This window comes from Polyodon spathula, chromosome 7, assembly GCF_017654505.1.
Source record: "Polyodon spathula isolate WHYD16114869_AA chromosome 7, ASM1765450v1, whole genome shotgun sequence".
Classification (NCBI taxonomy): domain Eukaryota; kingdom Metazoa; phylum Chordata; class Actinopteri; order Acipenseriformes; family Polyodontidae; genus Polyodon; species Polyodon spathula.
In genome coordinates, this window is record NC_054540.1 from 20383185 (window position 1) to 20400938 (window position 17754).

Consider the following 17754-nt stretch of genomic DNA (forward strand, 5'->3'; position numbering starts at 1 on the left):
CAAGAGCTTGTAATTCGGGCATCTTTTTTTTTTTTTGTATTGAACCTTTTTATGCTATAGTGCTAGTTTGGATGTTAATTTATTATTCCGTGTTGTGTGTTCACACTGGACACTGCAATTTCTTACTTGCAGAAATTATGTAAAGCCCTTTATTTTAGTGGACTGGAAATTTAATGTGTTTATATATATTTTTTAGATGTAGTGACTTTTATTTTAGCGTTTTTCTCCTACAAATTTGTTTTTTCTTCATGTGGTGTTGCACTGGACACTGCATGCAGCTTTAAAGTTTAATGTTTGTTTTGTGAAAAGTTAAATGTCAAAACAGTGGACATACTGCAGCAGCTTTGCATTGTATTTCACCAGTCAATAAATATGTTAACTGCACTTCTTGATTCTTTAGTGACAGTGTGCTGTGCTCTACCTTTTGAATTTTAAGCATGCCTAATTGTTAATGTAATCTATCTACCTAATGTTAAAAATACTCTATCTGCAATAATGCCTGTAATTTTAACTATATGCCTTTTCTTGTATTGAATATTTCTATGCTATAGTGTTACTTTGGATGGTAATTTATTATTCTGTGTTGTTTTAAGGTGGACAAAATCTGAAATTGAATTCTTGGACACCTTGGTTATACTTGGTCAAGGATTTATTAAAACAGATGTTTACTCAAAATCTATTGATATGCATCAGTACCTACATGTGTCACCTGCACATCCTAGCTATACTAAAAGAGCCATTCCTAAAGCACTGGGTACAAGGATAAAAATAATCTGTTCTGATGAAAATCACTACAAAAAACAGAGAAAGGAATTCTAAATAAATCTAAAGAAAAAAGAATATAAACAACAAATTATTGAGAGAGAATTGAGAAAATAAATATTCAGTCTTAAATCTGTCATGCAAGGATAGCAACCTTGTATATGGTATATTTTGCATAAAATGTAACAAAATAAAATACGTAGGAGAGACAGGTGCATCATTATATAAAAGAATACAGAACCACCTATCAAATATAAAAAATAAAAAACTAATTGAACCAATAGTTCAGCACTTTACAAGAAACAGACACACCATGGATGACCTAAAGTTTATGTTAGAAAAAATAAAATTAGATAATGTATAATACAGAAGAATAAAATAAAATAATTGGATAAATAGACTAGATACCATGATGCTGGAAGGGTTAAATAGAAAGGAACAGTAGATTGTTAAATCATTAGCTATATAGAGAATGACATCACAAAGACATTAGATTTAAAGAGAAATAAATGTGCAGTTACCATGGCATCAAAAGCTTATAAATACCTCCAATGTTTATTTTCAGACACACTTTTCCTTGACAAAGGTATGTTAAACATACTGAAACAGGAAGTTGTCTCTTTGAACAAAAATGTGTATATACTGTATACATGTTTATTAGTTAAAGAGTTAATTCACACTCAGGGTTTGTTTATCATGGGATCCTAGCCTGGTTCATGATGTGTGGTCTGGCCTTTTAACAGCAGAGCTGTCAAAACTAATGTTTATGGTTGATTAGACGTCTAAGGTTTGAAGCAAGGAGCACATTACTATTTTAAATTTCCTAGAATTATTTATTTAAAGAAAATAGACACACACAATCAAGAATGAGTTAGTTGCGGTAAAATAGTACAGAGCATAATTAATCAAAGACATTAATTGCAGGAGACATTTAGCAACAGGCTGTAAACATATTAAATGTAACTGTCCAGCCTAATTTAGTCCCAGAGAGCATCTTGTTAGCAGTGAGGAACTGGCAGATTGTGATGTGCAGTCAAGGTTCTCATCCTAACCTTATTTGACAGTGATGTTTTGCAAATTAAAATAAACACCTTCCATTTGGATATTAATGCATTAAAGAAAACAGTGTATTCAAACCATTGCAAACAGCACATTGACATTTGATACTAATACAACCATAATTGTCATGTCTCATTTGGAGATGGAAGTTAATTCCATAATACTGTACCAGGGTTCAAAAAATACTAAAGTATTGGAAATAGCAGCAATTCTTCATATGACCTTTTCTTTGCTGAGTTATTTATTAGTAAGTTAATATTTCAAATCATTGTATTGATGTTGGTAGAGGCGCTCCCTTCTACATAGGAAATAAGTGTCCAGAGTATGTTAGGTGAAGCAGAAGACATATACTACATTTCAATAACAATATATACAATATGTTCACACTTTATATTAACAGGGCAACAGTTATTAGTAATTACAGAGCTATTAAGGAGTTAATGAGGTAATCAGCTTTAACATTATTTTTTTACACTATAATAACTGTTAATAATGATTTGGTTAGGATAGAGACTAGGGGTAGGCTAATAACACAAATTGATTTACACACCACTTAATATCACTTTAGCAATTAAAAAGCATACCATCAGGACGTCTGAGTGTAAGTGAGTTGCTGTACAGTATTGCAATGTTTAGATTAGAAAGTATTGTGTCACAGTATAGCACAAAGAATGCTTTAATGTGTACCAGTATTGATTCACAGACCCTAATTAGCAATAATCTTGCATTACCTTACTTAAATGAACATTGAGTAGTCCAAGATCACAGCTGATTGGGGTTTATGAATCTAGCCGTGCTGTAAATGTGTTATCATCAATCAGAGCAGGTGAATAGTTTTCTGCTCTTTTCTTTTACAAATGACTGTTTTCCCTCAGCTATTGGTGGATGTAATACTTGGTTTGTTGAAAAAGATTATATGTATACACAAGCCAAGGATGTTAATAACGTGGGCACTTAATAGGTGGATGGATTCAAGTGGCTTGCGTCCAGGGATATGTCAGGTTTTTATCAGTGATGATACATAAATTACATTTCCTGAACTAATTTGTCCTTGTGGGCAGGAGATTTTCAAAGCTAGCCATGCATGTCTTCTGAGAGTCACACTTGTAATAAAGTACAGCTCAGTGACCTATATCATTAAAACACTGTTATCATGTCCATGTGTATTGTGCTACAAAAGCAATACAAGAAACATTTTACCTAATTGAACACGTGTGCTTTTTATAGTTTAATGTAATTTACCTAAATGATAAAGTGCTGCTTCTGATAGAATTCTGTATACCTACTTGATACTTTTATTTGTGAGCTACACAGCTGTGGGTTTGTGATGATCAGAGAGCAGTCTCTGAGCCCTTAGAATATTTGGTAAAGATCTTACAAAAATGTCATCTTGCTATAAGTGCCTTCTGATAAATACATTTCTGCATCATTATTGTAAGCCGCATGCTATCGATTCTTCAGTTATTCAAGAACAGCTTGGCTCTGGGGGTGTATGACAGAAATACAGTGATTCTTGGTTGTAAATCTCCCTCCTGACCTGTGAGGGCACTAAGCAGCGAGAACAGAGTTCTTTGGATGGGCTGGTCTGACAGCTTTTTCCCAGGGTCGGGAAGTTGGCCAGTCTGAAAGAAGGCGAGACTCCGTTGGAAGAACGTATTGACACGGAAGGGAAACAACGTAGCAGCCGCAGATTGGGGAGGTGGTTGCACTTGTTTACCTAGGGGTCTTGTGTGACAGAATAAAAGGAGACGGAGAATTGCAATCTTTTCCTTGCGTTTGGCTTGTATTTAAAAACTAAGAAGGACTGTGAGAGACCCTGTGATTCGAGAAAACAGTTTTGTGAGTGTTTTGTTTGTTTGTCTGTGTAATCGTCTTGTTTGTTATACCACACTAGACGACTAACACAATTCCGGAGCTGTCACCGAGGGCCAGCACTAAAGCTGGAACAGCACTGCACAACTGTCACAAATAACCTGTATCACTCACCACGAGCACTACTGCACTCATCCAGGACTGGTGACAGTGTATGAACTATTGTGAGATGGATACTTGTTTAGGTTATTATTGTTTGGATCTGCAAACCTGTTTATTATTTGCCATTATTGTTGTTGCTAAACCAGCAATGCAAAAAATAAGGACATTAAAAACATCACCATTTTAAAACATGGCACATCGTTGTTGAAGTAGAACATATAAAGTAGCACAACAGATCGAAAGACACACACATGAAGTAAGAGAGGCTGCACCTGACCTGCTGTTATTCTGTCAGCATGTTCCACATTGCTCTAGGGTAAGTGTTGGGTAAGGGGACTGGACTTCTTATTGCACAGCTTCCAACTGTATCTCTATCATTTATGTTTAGAATAGATTTTGTTTATCCCCATGTACATTTAGATTTAACACTGACTTGAAGATAATTTGGCTGGCCATATTTAAAAAAAAAAATCGAACTGCAATGCACTTACTGACACGCTAATGATTTATGAATCAAACCCTGCATTAATAAAACTATTTTTTTTAAAAAAATTTTTACAAAATGTCCACGTGATCAGCTGTGTTGCCAGTCTATACTGTGTTTTTTTCAGGGACACAATAGTAGGATATAATAATACGATACTGTACATCATAATAATATGTATTTAATGCACGGTACGTGTCCTCCAAAAGTGAGAAGTGATTTATACTTTTAGTTCTGCTGAAATGTACTGAAATGTAGCTAAACAATTTTTGTAAATGACTAACAATACATATTTTGCAGAAAGGCAGCATTCAGGTTTAAGTATTGTATTGTATGAGTGGCCTACATAAAATACCATGTGCAGCCAAGTACAGTTTTCAGCACAATAATTTGTGACTCATACCATTGTTGCCATGGATATAAAAGAAAATTAAATTGCCAATAAATGGTATATTTGAAAAGCAGCTACTGTATTGATACTTGGTTATTATCTTAAGCAAGTGTCTTTCAGTGTTCAGTGATCCAGATCTTCGTGACTGCTGATGTTCCTCGCTTCGCCTTATTTGGGCTGTACCGATCAAAAAAGCCATTAGGGCATGCATACCTATTGATTACTGCAGTTATTGGCTTTTAGATCTAACACATGAAGTATTAAAATTAATGGAAAAATAGCAACTGAAACAATTTTTACTTCTGGTTTAGTGGTCTGTGAATCTTAATTTAAAGTTTCCTAAAGCATTAATCTCCAGGTGTTTTCATTTTAGCACATACAGGTTGCGAACCTGCACGATGTGTCTTCTGCAAAAGTAACATTTGAGTGTTTCATTTCTTGTCATATGGCTTACATGATTTATTCTGTAAACTGTCAGATCTACTCTTTACAATCCAGATCTGATACATAATTAATTGATTGACAATATACAGCTACTTCTATGCAACAGGCAAAACAACAATATTTAAGCCCCCAAAGTCATCAAAACAATAGAATGCATGTTGTTGCATAAACAATGTAATGCATAACATTTGATTAACTACTCTACTCCCTAGTAGACACTCATTTTCTAGCGTCCCATTATCACTCGCAGACCTTTAAATATACGTGCCATTGTAGAATTTGGTCCCCCTTCGGAAAATGCATCTACAAGTAATATATTATTTACTGTCCGCTTTAAAACGTGTACACAGCTGCATAATAAGTACAAATTAATGAGACATTTTTACACCATTTAATGATGTAAGGGATGAGTATTTATTTTCGGTTCAAATGCAAAGTTTTAGAAATAAAACATGTAACATCAGTGGAGAAGTGGAGAAGATTCTTTTCATGCTTTTTTTATGCCGATGAGGTCTTTCAGAGCCCCTTTCAGACTGGCGTGCGGGTCGACTGCGCAATTTCACACTGCCCTGGACGCAATTTGTTATGGACGCTTCCATCCCAGCTTTAATGGATTGAACCTTCGGCCCAAATGTTGATTAGAGAAAATGTTTCTTCTATCCCTGCTGCAATCTGGCTCATGGTGTGTCTCAATCAACAGAAATATGGATAAAAAGAAATGTTCCTTGCAGAAGTGAAACCTTCACGTAGGCGTGGCTGTTTGTTATTTTGTTGGCTTATGAACGGCCATCATGCATTTTGTCTCGCTCATCCCGGGTCAAAGCATGTCGACCCACATCCTGAGATGGGTCGCTGGGACCCAGGTCAACCCAGGCACGACTCAGGTACGTGATTTCACTTTGCGCAGGATTGTGACCCGGGTAGGAGTGGCAATGTGAAAGGGGCTCAGGTTAGTTCTATAGTTAAATGCAGTGAAAACCTTAAGAAAATGCAATTCCTGCAACATTTGTTGTAGTATGCTCTTGGTCGTTCAGTATATTTTATTTATAGAAGGTAGATAGGTGTATTTTACAATTTGGTGTACATATTGAATTACTTTTTTTTCTACAATATATTTGTCACTTTCATGATAAATGGTATATTATTTACTTTTGACTTTATATCCAAAATAATCCATCATATGAAGCATGCAACACTGATGAATGACAATGCAGTGGGATTTGTATTTATTTCTTTGTTCTGCATACTGTTGGTGTTCCTACACATTTAAACACATTTATTTGAACTATTAGGCAATGTTTTTAGACTAACCGATTGTTTCTAAACTTAATTTATATTAACATGTCCATATATTTCATGCCTATGAATATAATGCACCTACATACCAGGGTCCCCTTTTTCTACTGTTACAAGGGTAAAGACTTTATTGCTAACCAAATTAATCTGTAGCAAGCTTCCGATATCCCAGTAAAGTAAACATTTCACAGTACGTAACTGCTGTTACATTAAACAAATATCGATACAACATTGTTTTTTTTAATCGTTTTATAGTAGCAGCTAGGGACATTAGATTACTGTTATTTCAGATCACTGAAAAAAAGTCATGCATTGCATGGTCTTTACAAAAAGAGCCACGGGTAAGAATGCAGTTTAACTCTATTTTAGAGCGTCCATCCAAATACATCTCACCAGATTTGACATACTTACAACCTTGAGTTAAGTTGGATACATTTTACCTGTTTCCACGAAAATGACACTTTATATCAAATATAAACCAATTTACATAAACTGCTAAATAAGCACCACCATTCTGTGAATGTTGAATGTAGAAATATAGTTTTAAATAACATATTTACACAGATAATCACAAATAAACTAAAATAAAAGTGAGTAGCTTCTCGCTTTCATCTAGGCAAATTTGTCAACACCAGCCTGTAAATGTTTCTGCTGAACTAATACCCAACATTTGTATACAGTGACTTGCGAAAGTATTGACCCCCCCCCCTTGGCATTTTTCCTATTTTGTTGCCTTACAACCTGGAATTAAAATGGATTTTTATTTGGATTTCATGTAATGGACATACACAAAATAGTCCAAATTGGTGAAGTGAAATGAAAAAAATAACTTGTTTAAAAAAATTCTAAAAAATAAATAACAGAAAAGTGATGCATGCATATGTATTCACCCCCTTTGCTATTAAGCCTCTAAATAAGATCTGGTGCAACCAATTACCTCCAGAAGTCACATAATTACTTAAATAAAGTCCACTTGTGTGCAATCTAAGTGTCACATGATCTGTCACATGATCTCAGTATATATACACCTGTTCTGAAAGGCCCCAGTGTCTGCAACACCACCAAGCAAGCGGCACCATGAAGACCAAGGAGCTCTCCAAACAGGTCAGGGACAAAGTTGTGGAGAAGTACAGATCAGGGTTGGGTTATAAAAAAATATCCGAAACTTTGAACATCCCATGGAGCACCATTAAAGCAATTAGTAAAAAATGGAAAGAATGTGGCACCACAACAAACCTGGTAAGAGAGGGCCGCCCACCAAAACTCACAGACCAGGCAAGGAGGGCATTAATCAGAGAGGCAACAAAGAGACCAAAGATAACCCTGAAGGAGCTGCAAAGCTCCACAGCGGAGATTGGAGTATCTGTCCATAGGACCACTTTAAGCCATACACTCCACAGAGCTGGGCTTTACGGAAGAGTGGCCAGAAAAAAGCCATTGCTTAAAGAAAAAAATAAGCAAACACGTTTGGTGTTCGCCAAAAGGCATGTGGGAGACTCCCCAAACATATGGAAGAAGGTACTCTGGTCAGATGAGACTAAAATTTAGCTTTTTGGCCATGAAGGAAAACGCTATGTCTGGCACAAACCCAACACCTCTCATCACCCCGAGAACACCATCCCCACAGTGAAGCATGATGGTGGCAGCATCATGCTGTGGGGATGTTTTTCATCGGCAGGGACTGGGAAACTGGTCAGAATTGAAGGAATGATGGATGGCGCTAAATACAGGGAAATTCTTGAGGGAAACCTGTTTCAGTCTTCCAGAGATTTGAGACTGGGATGGAAGTTTACCTTCCAGCAGGACAATGACCCTAAGCATACTGCTAAAGCAATACTCGAGTGGTTTAAGGGGAAACATTTAAATGTCTTGGAATGGCCTAGTCAAAGCCCAGACCTCAATCCAATTGAGAATCTGTGGTATGACTTAAAGATTGCTGTACACCAGCGGAACCCATCCAACTTGAAGGAGCTGGAGCAGTTTTGCCTTGAAGAATGGGCATGGGGGGGGGGGGGGGGGGGGGGGGGGGGGGGGGGGGGGAATACTTATGCACGCTCAAGTTTTCTGTTTTTTTGTCTTATTTCTTGTTTGTTTCACAATAAAAAATATTTTGCATCTTCAAAGTGGTAGGCATGTTGTGTAAATCAAATGATACAAACCCCCAAAAAATAAATTTTTATTCCAGGTTGTAAGGCAACAAAATAGGAAAAATGCCAATGGGGGTCAATACTTTCACAAGCCACTGTACAGTGAAAATATATTAGAAAACTAGTGAAATGTACCACCATATTTTTTTGGTGCAATGCTGTATAGTGTTGTAGCATGGTAAGGTAGGGACTCGTGAGAGTTTTATATTCTGCATATAAATATATGTATATACTGTAAATATACTGTGGTTTTTAAACTGCTGGTTATGCCTTCTGTCTCTCCTGTGATCTTACGGACAGAACAGCAAGCACAAGTCCCAATGGTTTGTGTTATTTTTTTTTTTTTTATTAAAGTAGGATTTACATACCTTCCAGACAGTAGGCCAAATGCAGACTGCATTAATCTGTAGATCCTGCTGGGTTCAGAACCAGACAGACCACACAGCTACAGTACACACATGATCACCATGCCATTCATAATGAATACTTTATTTATCAAAAGCGGTGGGGCTCCAAATGTGAACCGGTGCCTGAATGTTTTTTGTTTTTTTTCCCCCCACACTTTGTTTATAATCTTTACTAGGCTGATCAAATGGCTAACTATGAGTTGTGGTCTTTGATCGATACAGTAGAAATAGTGGGATTCAGTGTTTTATTGACTATATCATCAAGAATAGGCCTATATGTTGTTGCTTTTAAATCTAAAAACACTATTTTGGTCTTTTTTAAGTCCATAGGCTTTTGTATTATACAGCAAGCTGTAACTTGAGGTGATCTAGACTCCAACAAGGCATAGATGGACATTTTCTTAAAAATAAAAATAAAAAATTTCGTGAACTTAGAAGGAAGGAATAAGCGAGTGAAAGAGTAGCGAGTGAGGAGATCGTTTTTTTTAATTATTATTTTGGCATGAACCCCTTGCCCGAGCAGGGATTCGCTGTTTATTCATTAATTAAAAAAGTAAATTTCGAATCCCATCTGATCTCCCTGAGTCTGTTTCCCTCAAATAGCGCAGATCGCTACACTATTTTGTATCCATTCTTCTCAATCTGCAGTTTAAAACAAATTGTCATTTTAGTGTAATATTTGTGACAACTCAAAAAAAAAAAAAAATATATATATATATATATATATATATATATATATATATATAATATATATATATATATATATATATATAGAGTTAATTATAACCACTTAATTCACTGCACAATATTAGTTATGATAGTGTGTGTGTGTTTTTTTTTTTTTTTTTTATAACTTTATTAAAATCCTGCTACATTATGCAATTATATTTAATATTTACTAAACCTCTGGATGGCAGAAACTCCTGTCTTGAGAATATGATGTTATAAAGTGGTGGATTAAGTTATTACCAGAAGTAGTCTGTGCAGGAGATTAATCACTCTGCATTTGGGGCTACTCAGTCGTTTGGGTGTAAAGTGAATTGTCAGCAGGTCACGGTTGGCAGATTTTATTTTGCTGCACCGCTGATAGTATGTTTCTTGCTCTTAACATATGAGTCTCGTTTGCTTTTTTTTTGGGGGGGGGGGGTTTAAATTAAAAAGTAGCTGCTCATGCTGTACCTCTTGTGACGTATGTTTCCATTCTTGATTCTGAAATGTATGATATCTGTGTTTCATTTCGTTAGGATGCTTAAGAAACACTAGTAAAGTATATGTTTTGTTACTGGTTTATTGGCTGCTGTGTAAACTAAACAGTCACCAGAAGAAACCAAATGGCCTGATTTAATAGGTACATCGTCCTGTTCAGATATTCTGAACTAGATAACAACTGAATATGTATTACTTATTACACTGTTGGTTATATACTATCATTTGCTTGTTCAAATTAGTTCATAACAAGTCAATATATATTTTACTTTACAGTGGCACTTATTACATACCAGTATTAATGTTTAATTTTCTTTTTCAATGCAATTTAATTTTTATGAAAATGAGATGCTGATCAAATTATTTGCATACATGCATTTCTTAATAGCATTGGAAGGGATATTTTTGAAAGAAGAGTCAGGAATTGGAAAATAATCTGCTATAAAAGAAAAGTTACAACAATACATTACACAATACCTTTACCTTCTCTCAGATGGTCCAGTCATCTGGAGGATGCTGACCTATCCTCCAACTCGGAGAGCTCTCATCGTGGGCTGTGGATTGCAGATGTTTCAGCAGCTGTCTGGCGTCAACACAGTCATGTATGTATTTACTTACATAAATTACTTGAAAAGCAATTTACGTCTCTATGAAATTCCTCAGGATTAACACAAATCTAAATTGCTATTGAGTTTAGAAATTAGTAATATATTACCTAACATATTGTAGCTCTTATACAACTGAAAAGCATTCAAGTATATTGCATTTAAATGTTGTGAAAATAAATGTCATTGTGTGTTTTATGCAAAGTGGGGCCCACAAACCCATATCAGAATGCAGTCTTCCATGTGTGCACTGGCTGTTTATTAAAAGCAGCTTGTCTGAAAGTGACCTGGAGTAGAGCTTCATTTTACTAATACCACGTCTGTGTTCAGTCTACCAATTAAGCTTTCCTTTACAATTCCCTGCAGGCTGTATCGAGAATATACAGGAGCGTTTTATTAACCAACCTGCTGTTCTTTCCCTCTTTATGCCCTTGTGATGGATACCAGGTTGAAGATACAGATTTACATCAGCTATTGTTAAAAGTAGGGTTACTTTGGTAAATGTGCAGCTCCAAATGAAAATATATTGTTTGTAAATTTTGGAGAGTAAATACAGCACTAGCAGACACTGAAAAATAAAATATTATTTAGCAGAAAATATAAAATTTAATGACTAAAATAGTTTTTTATTTTATTTTTTTAAACAGTTAATGCAAGAAGTCACCAAGCCATGACAATGGTTATACTGATAAATAAAAATACGATTAAATTTGACACCGTTTACTTCCACGTGCTTTAAACCCCTTCATCTCCATTGTTATTTTAGCTGAACTTTCATTTTAACCAAAGGTTATTACTGTTTTAAGGCTTGTTGTTGGTAGTAATGAAAATGTATGTTTAAATAACATTTAATGTAGGAGTCACTGGTGGTTTTAATTATTGTAGAAGATGGTTCTACGCAATGTAATTACATTTTGTGCAGCAAGTCAAAGGTGTTTTAATATATCATGATTTTGGAGGTTTACAATTACTTTAATATATGTATTTTTTTGTTCATGAGAGCAAATTATATTTCCATGGGATCTATTAACATTCTACAATCATATTTTCCCTGTACACAGGCACCTAATCTGGAAGGAAAGCCTTGTAATATCACATTTCCAAGGTTGGCAGTTCTTTAAGTACGGATTCTCACTTCCCGCAGTACTGTAGTCTTGTAATGGTAATGAGCTTTCAACCGATGGCTCTGTGGAACAGATGAACTGCATTTACACTAGAAGTTATAATTAGCCCTTTAAACAGTAGGCATGCTAAGAGGTGAATTTGATAATATTAAAGGATGGAAAGGCATCTTTCATTACACCTATGTAGGGCCATATTATCAACATCACTGATTAGTATACACTGTGACAGAGCTTATTTTAGAGAAAGATATTGATAGAGAGATCTATAGCTAGATGTGTCAGTGGATTTGATGTCAGCGTGTGACAGGAGCAGTGTTGTGGAAGTTAAGGATACAGGCAGGTAATTTAGGACAAGGAGAAAGGTCAAACTTGAGTATACCACAGTACCTAGCCGAGCTCTCTGTGTGGCACAGTTTATGAAGTATTTGCTTATCCTTTGAGATAAACATGTCAAATCCAACTATCTCATTTTTTATGTATTTGAATGCAGAAGTATTACTTGTATCTTATAGTAATGGAAGTCTTTCTTTAAAAAGTTCCATGGGGATGGAGTGTTACCAGTCAATTGTTTTACTATATTATACCCAGCAACTGTGAAACTTTGGCACTGGTGATGGTTGTTTAGACTGAGAGTTGAGGGGTAACCCAAGCTTTTCTTCATGAAACAAAACACATATTTTGAGTACCTATTTAAAAAAAAAAATAATAATAATAATCATGGAATCAGTTGAATTGGTTGAATCAGCACAGCACATATTCTATAATATGAGGGAATCTAAAGGGAAGCATTTTACAAACAAAAACATTTCTATGGTCTCCAGAGAGAGAGATTTAAAAAGCTCAGATGACAAGCTGAGTGCTTCAATCTGTAGGAAACCCAGGTGGCTGTAATCTGTTCTGTAGCATCATACAAAACAAATTGAAGTTGTTGTAAACACCCTTTTAAACTAGTTTGAGTTTAATTCATAATAGTGTGCCTGACAGAATATTAAGGTAGCTTAGTTATCACAGAATGGCATTGACTGGCATGGCATGATGAAGTTTGTTGTAAACCCTTGGTATATTAAGAAGATCAATTGCATACTATAATATGCAGGAATGTTCTAATACTAAATAATAACATTGCAATGTACAGTGGCTCTCAAAAGTATTCACCCCCCTTGGACTTTTCCACATTTTATTGTGTTACAACATGGAATCAAAATGGATTTAATTAGGAGTTTTTGCCACTAATCAACACAAAAAAAGTCCATAACGTCAAAGTGAAAAATTAAATCTACAAATTGTTCTAAATTAATTACAGATATAAAACAGAAAATAATTGGTTGCATAAGTATTCACCCCCTTTGCTATTACACACCTAAATAAGCTCTGGTGCAACCGCTTGTCTTTAGAAGTCACATAATTAGTTGAATGGAGTCCACCTGTGTGCAATTAAGGTGTTTCACATGATTTCATGTTAAATATACCTGTCTCTGGGAGGTCCCACAGTTGGTTAGTACATTTCCTAAAAAAAAAAAACATCAGGAAGAAGAAGGAACATTCAAAGCAAATCCGGAATAAGGTTCTTTAAAAGCTCCAATCAGGGGTAGAATATAAGAACATTTCGCATTATTATCTTATGGTGGTATAAGCATCATGCTATGGGGATGCTTCTCTAGGTCAGGGCCTGGAAAGCGCGTGAAGATAGAGGGCAAAATGGATGCAGCAAAGTACAGAGAAATCCTGGAGGAAAACCTGCTGAAGTCTGTAAGAGACCTGGGACTTGGGAGAAGATTCATCTTCCAGCAGGACAATGACCCCAAACATGGAGTGGCTTAAAAACAAAAAGGTCAATGTCCTGGAGTGGCCCAGTCAAAGCCCGGACCTCAATACAATTGAGAATATGTGGAAAGAGTTGAAAATTGCTGTTCACCAAAAGTCCCCATCCAACTTGACGGAGCTTGAGCAATTTTGCAAAGAAGAATGGGCAAAAATTGCAGTGTCCAGATGTGCAAAGCTGGTAGAGACTTTTCCAAATAGACTCATGGCTGTAATTACTGCCAAAGGTGCCTCTACCAAATATTGACTCAAGGGGGTGAATACTTATGCAATCAATTATTTTCTGTTTTGTATATGTAATTAATTTAGAACAATTTCTAGATTTTATTTTTCACTTTGACATTATGGACTGTTTTTGTGTTGATCAGTGGCAAAAACTCCTAATTAAATTCCATATAACACAATAAAATATGGAAAAGTTCAAGGGGGGTGAATACTTTTGAGAGCCACTGTAGGTGATAATTCAAGGTCTAGGAATGTAATACATTTAAAAAGGTTACACTTTATTAATTGAGGAAAACATTTTTGAGGACACTTGCAGAAGTAACTTACTGCTCACATATTCATCTTCACACTAAAAAACTAGAATGTGACGTAAGATTACTTGCTTGTTTTGTAGAGAATGGCCATGGGATACATGATTAGGCAAAGAGGTTAACTTTTTTTTTCTTTTTTAAGAACAATAGATTTTTTTTTATTACCCTCCTACTAGAGAAGTATTTATAGTGACTTAACAATAAAAAAATGCAGCATTGAATGCATTGTATGTATTTATTAATGTAGGAAGATATCTAAATCCTTGATGTCACTTAGAATAAACTCAACTGAACATGTTTTGTACAGCTGACAAACTTTAGTTTAGCTGGGTTGTAGGGTTTGGTACTGTATTTAACAGAAGTAATAAAGAATAAGCCATCAAGATTGGAGGCAGAAGCCTGGGAAAGAGCCTGCCACTGCTCTAATCGCATTATTATCTGACATAGATAATATGATTATATACAGCAGCCTGGAGTTGCAGTGACATGAGGGGAAAGCTGCAAGAAAAAAAGACAGCAACTTTGTTGATATTATCAAGTCACATTATTAAGTAATGCATTAGTTATTTATTGGCAAAGTCTCTTTTTTAATATAATTGTTTAACAATATAGAACTATTTTAATAGAATTTGAGCATCCAGAATATTATTGTTGAGCTTGATTGAAAAAGAATAACATCAATCGTATTATAGTAAACAGAGTAGAACAGTATTTGTTGGTGTCAACTTCAGTGCCTGTCATAAGCTGTTCCCCATGGACAAATATTTAAATGCCATCTGAGCAATTGGCGTATTCATTCGTTGAATAATAACCAATTCATTATTCTTTTAAACCTATGACAAATTATAATTGTGCATTATAACTGAGTTTCTGAAGGCTACAGTAAAGTATATGCAGTACTGGGAACTAATTGTATCATTCCAACATCATGATTAAAACATAAAACAGCAGAATACTGTATATATTTTTTCCTTCTGGTTTGGAATTTGTTGCTTATACAAACAGATGATTAAATAAATAGGTGAATGTACCACTTGCCAGTAAAGCTAAAAATCATTAAGATTATTTTGAGATCAGTAATGTAAAATGGTGTGATGACAAAGAGCAATTTGAATTGTTGTGCATTTACTGTTTTATCCTAGTTCAATAGCTGAAATGTTATCATTGTCAAAAACTACTGTAGCCAATGTTCCTCTGTAGGTCTGTTAAGAAATTAAGCTTACAGCAAAAAAAGACTAAAATAAAAATAAAAATAAATAATTTTTTGTCAGATCCTTGTCACTGTTATCCTGTTTTAAACTCATCATTATGAAAACAATTGAGAAATAGCTATTATCTATATTGTTCGTGGAGCTTTTAGCTTGTTTCAAGACGTTTAGCACAATTTGGATAAAGAGCACTTTTTACGTTAGCTTTACAAACACCCACTGGTCCTTCTGTAAAATGCATTACCCAATTATACAACAAACAATTGGTAATTTAAAAAATGTCTCTGGAGCCTAGTTTCACTACTCTGTTTATTGAAGCAAATAATTTTATTTATTTATTTATTTATTTTTACAAAAGAAACAGACATAAAGGCAGCCAAGGCCATTTGATACAGGAGATTTGGCTACTGAGACTCCTTTAAAAATAGATGTAAAAGTGCAGCAGAAGCTCTAAAGCAAAACAATGTATTGTCTTTGACATAGGTAACTGTGTTTTGTAAGACCTATTGGATTGGTCAATTTTCATGCTGTAGTTTTTGGGGCTTTTTTCTTTTTTTAAAATTTTTATCGTTGCCAATTATTTTTGTTATTTTCTCCCAATTTGAAATGCCCAGTTATTATTTAGGCTCAGTTCACCACTACCACCCCTGCGTTGACTTGGGAGTGGCGAAGACTGTCCTCCGAAGCATGTGCTGTCAGCCGACCGCTTTTTTACAAACTGCGAATTCACCATGCAGCCACTGAGGAGCTACAGCATTGGAGGACAACACAGCTCCCGACCAGCTAACAGGCAAGCCTGCAGGCACCCGGCCAGACTATAGGGGTACTACTGGTGTGCGGTGAGCCAAGAACACCCTGGCCGATCTAAGCCCCCCTCCGGTAACCCTCAGCCAATCGAGTGCCGCCTCCTGGGAACTCCCATCCATGATCGGGTGTGGAGTAGCCCAGACTCGAACAGGCGACGTCTAGGCTATAGGGCGCATCCTGCACTCACCCAGAGCGCCTTTACTGGATGTGCCATTCGGAAGCCCCCTGGGGTTTTTTAATGAATGCAAAATAACAATACCTCGGATATCCTGAATACAGTTTGGTAAATATGTCATCAAGGTTAATGGATTTATTGTCAGCTGTGTTACAAATAGCAAATTACAAAGAGCTGTAATTTCTTTACTACAGAAGAAAAATAATTAGAGTTACAACAGTGCTAATAATCTATCCAAACCATATTGATCCACTGGAATAAGCAGGATAGAACTCTGCAACCTGCTAATTTTACATCTGATTCAGTGACAGCCAATGAATTTGATTTTTTTTTTTTTTTTTTTCACAACCTTGGTTATAAAGGGGTGGACAGTTAATGGCAATTCTATTTATATAAGACCTTTATATAAAGACACATCATATTTACTACTTGTGTTCGTACATACACTGCAAAAGTCAATGTCACATAAGGAGTCTAATAATATCCTGTACAGGTACATGAAAATGCAATAATTTTAGATTATTGAACAGGGGCATTTCCATAGAGTTGTCCGTCACTTTCTTTGGCATTGAAAGAAGAGTATGGTAGAGATCTATTGTCTGTGATCCTTTTATTTAATGACACATATATTGGCTAAATAGGATATTAGGTTTTTACATTGTTAAAAGCACTGGAGTAGGAGGTTTAAGTAAAATAATACAATAGTAACTGAAAATGCACTTTTTCATAGCTGTACTTTTATATTCACATAACACTAATGTCTTTAAATGCCAATTTTATTTCAAAAGAAGCTTCCTTTTATACTCTTTCATCTATAATTACTTAATAGCTATTTACCGCTTTCAATATGATTACATTTTATGGACAAAATACATATCACAGTGTTCAATTTAAATCTCACTTTTTTTTTTTTTAATTGTACTTCATAAAAGCAATTAATTCTCGTGTCTATTAATATGAGTGATATTAAAACAGCCTTATTGTTTTATTACCAGAATTCATTGTTGTATGTTTGTTTATGCTTCATTTCTTTGTTGTTTTTCACTTCCAAATATATAAAACATGGTTGAAGAGGTTGTAATTAAACTGTAAAAAGCATGTTAGTTATTTAAGTGTTTTGTAAAGCAAACTGCAGTTACATTGCCATGCAAGGTTCTATGTGGCAATTTTAAAATAATTAATCCTAGTCAACAATCTCCGTCCTGACCTGTGAGGGCGCGGTATAACAGGAACCGTGTGCCCCAGACTGGATGGTTTGGCAGTTTATGCTTGGGTCAGTTGGAAGCCGGCCATCCAGAAAGGGGGTGG

At 35.4% G+C, this 17754-nt stretch overlaps 1 protein-coding gene across 1 annotated transcript in view; it reads left to right on the plus strand.

Annotated features, from left to right (window-relative positions):
* LOC121318329 (proton myo-inositol cotransporter-like) overlaps window positions 1–17754 on the plus strand; it is a 65654-nt gene that overhangs the window by 26578 nt on the left and 21322 nt on the right. The window contains exon 3 of the mRNA XM_041254858.1: window positions 10664–10772. Within this exon, the coding sequence (XP_041110792.1) occupies window positions 10664–10772 (109 nt within the window). The remainder of the gene's footprint in view (window positions 1–10663; window positions 10773–17754) is intronic.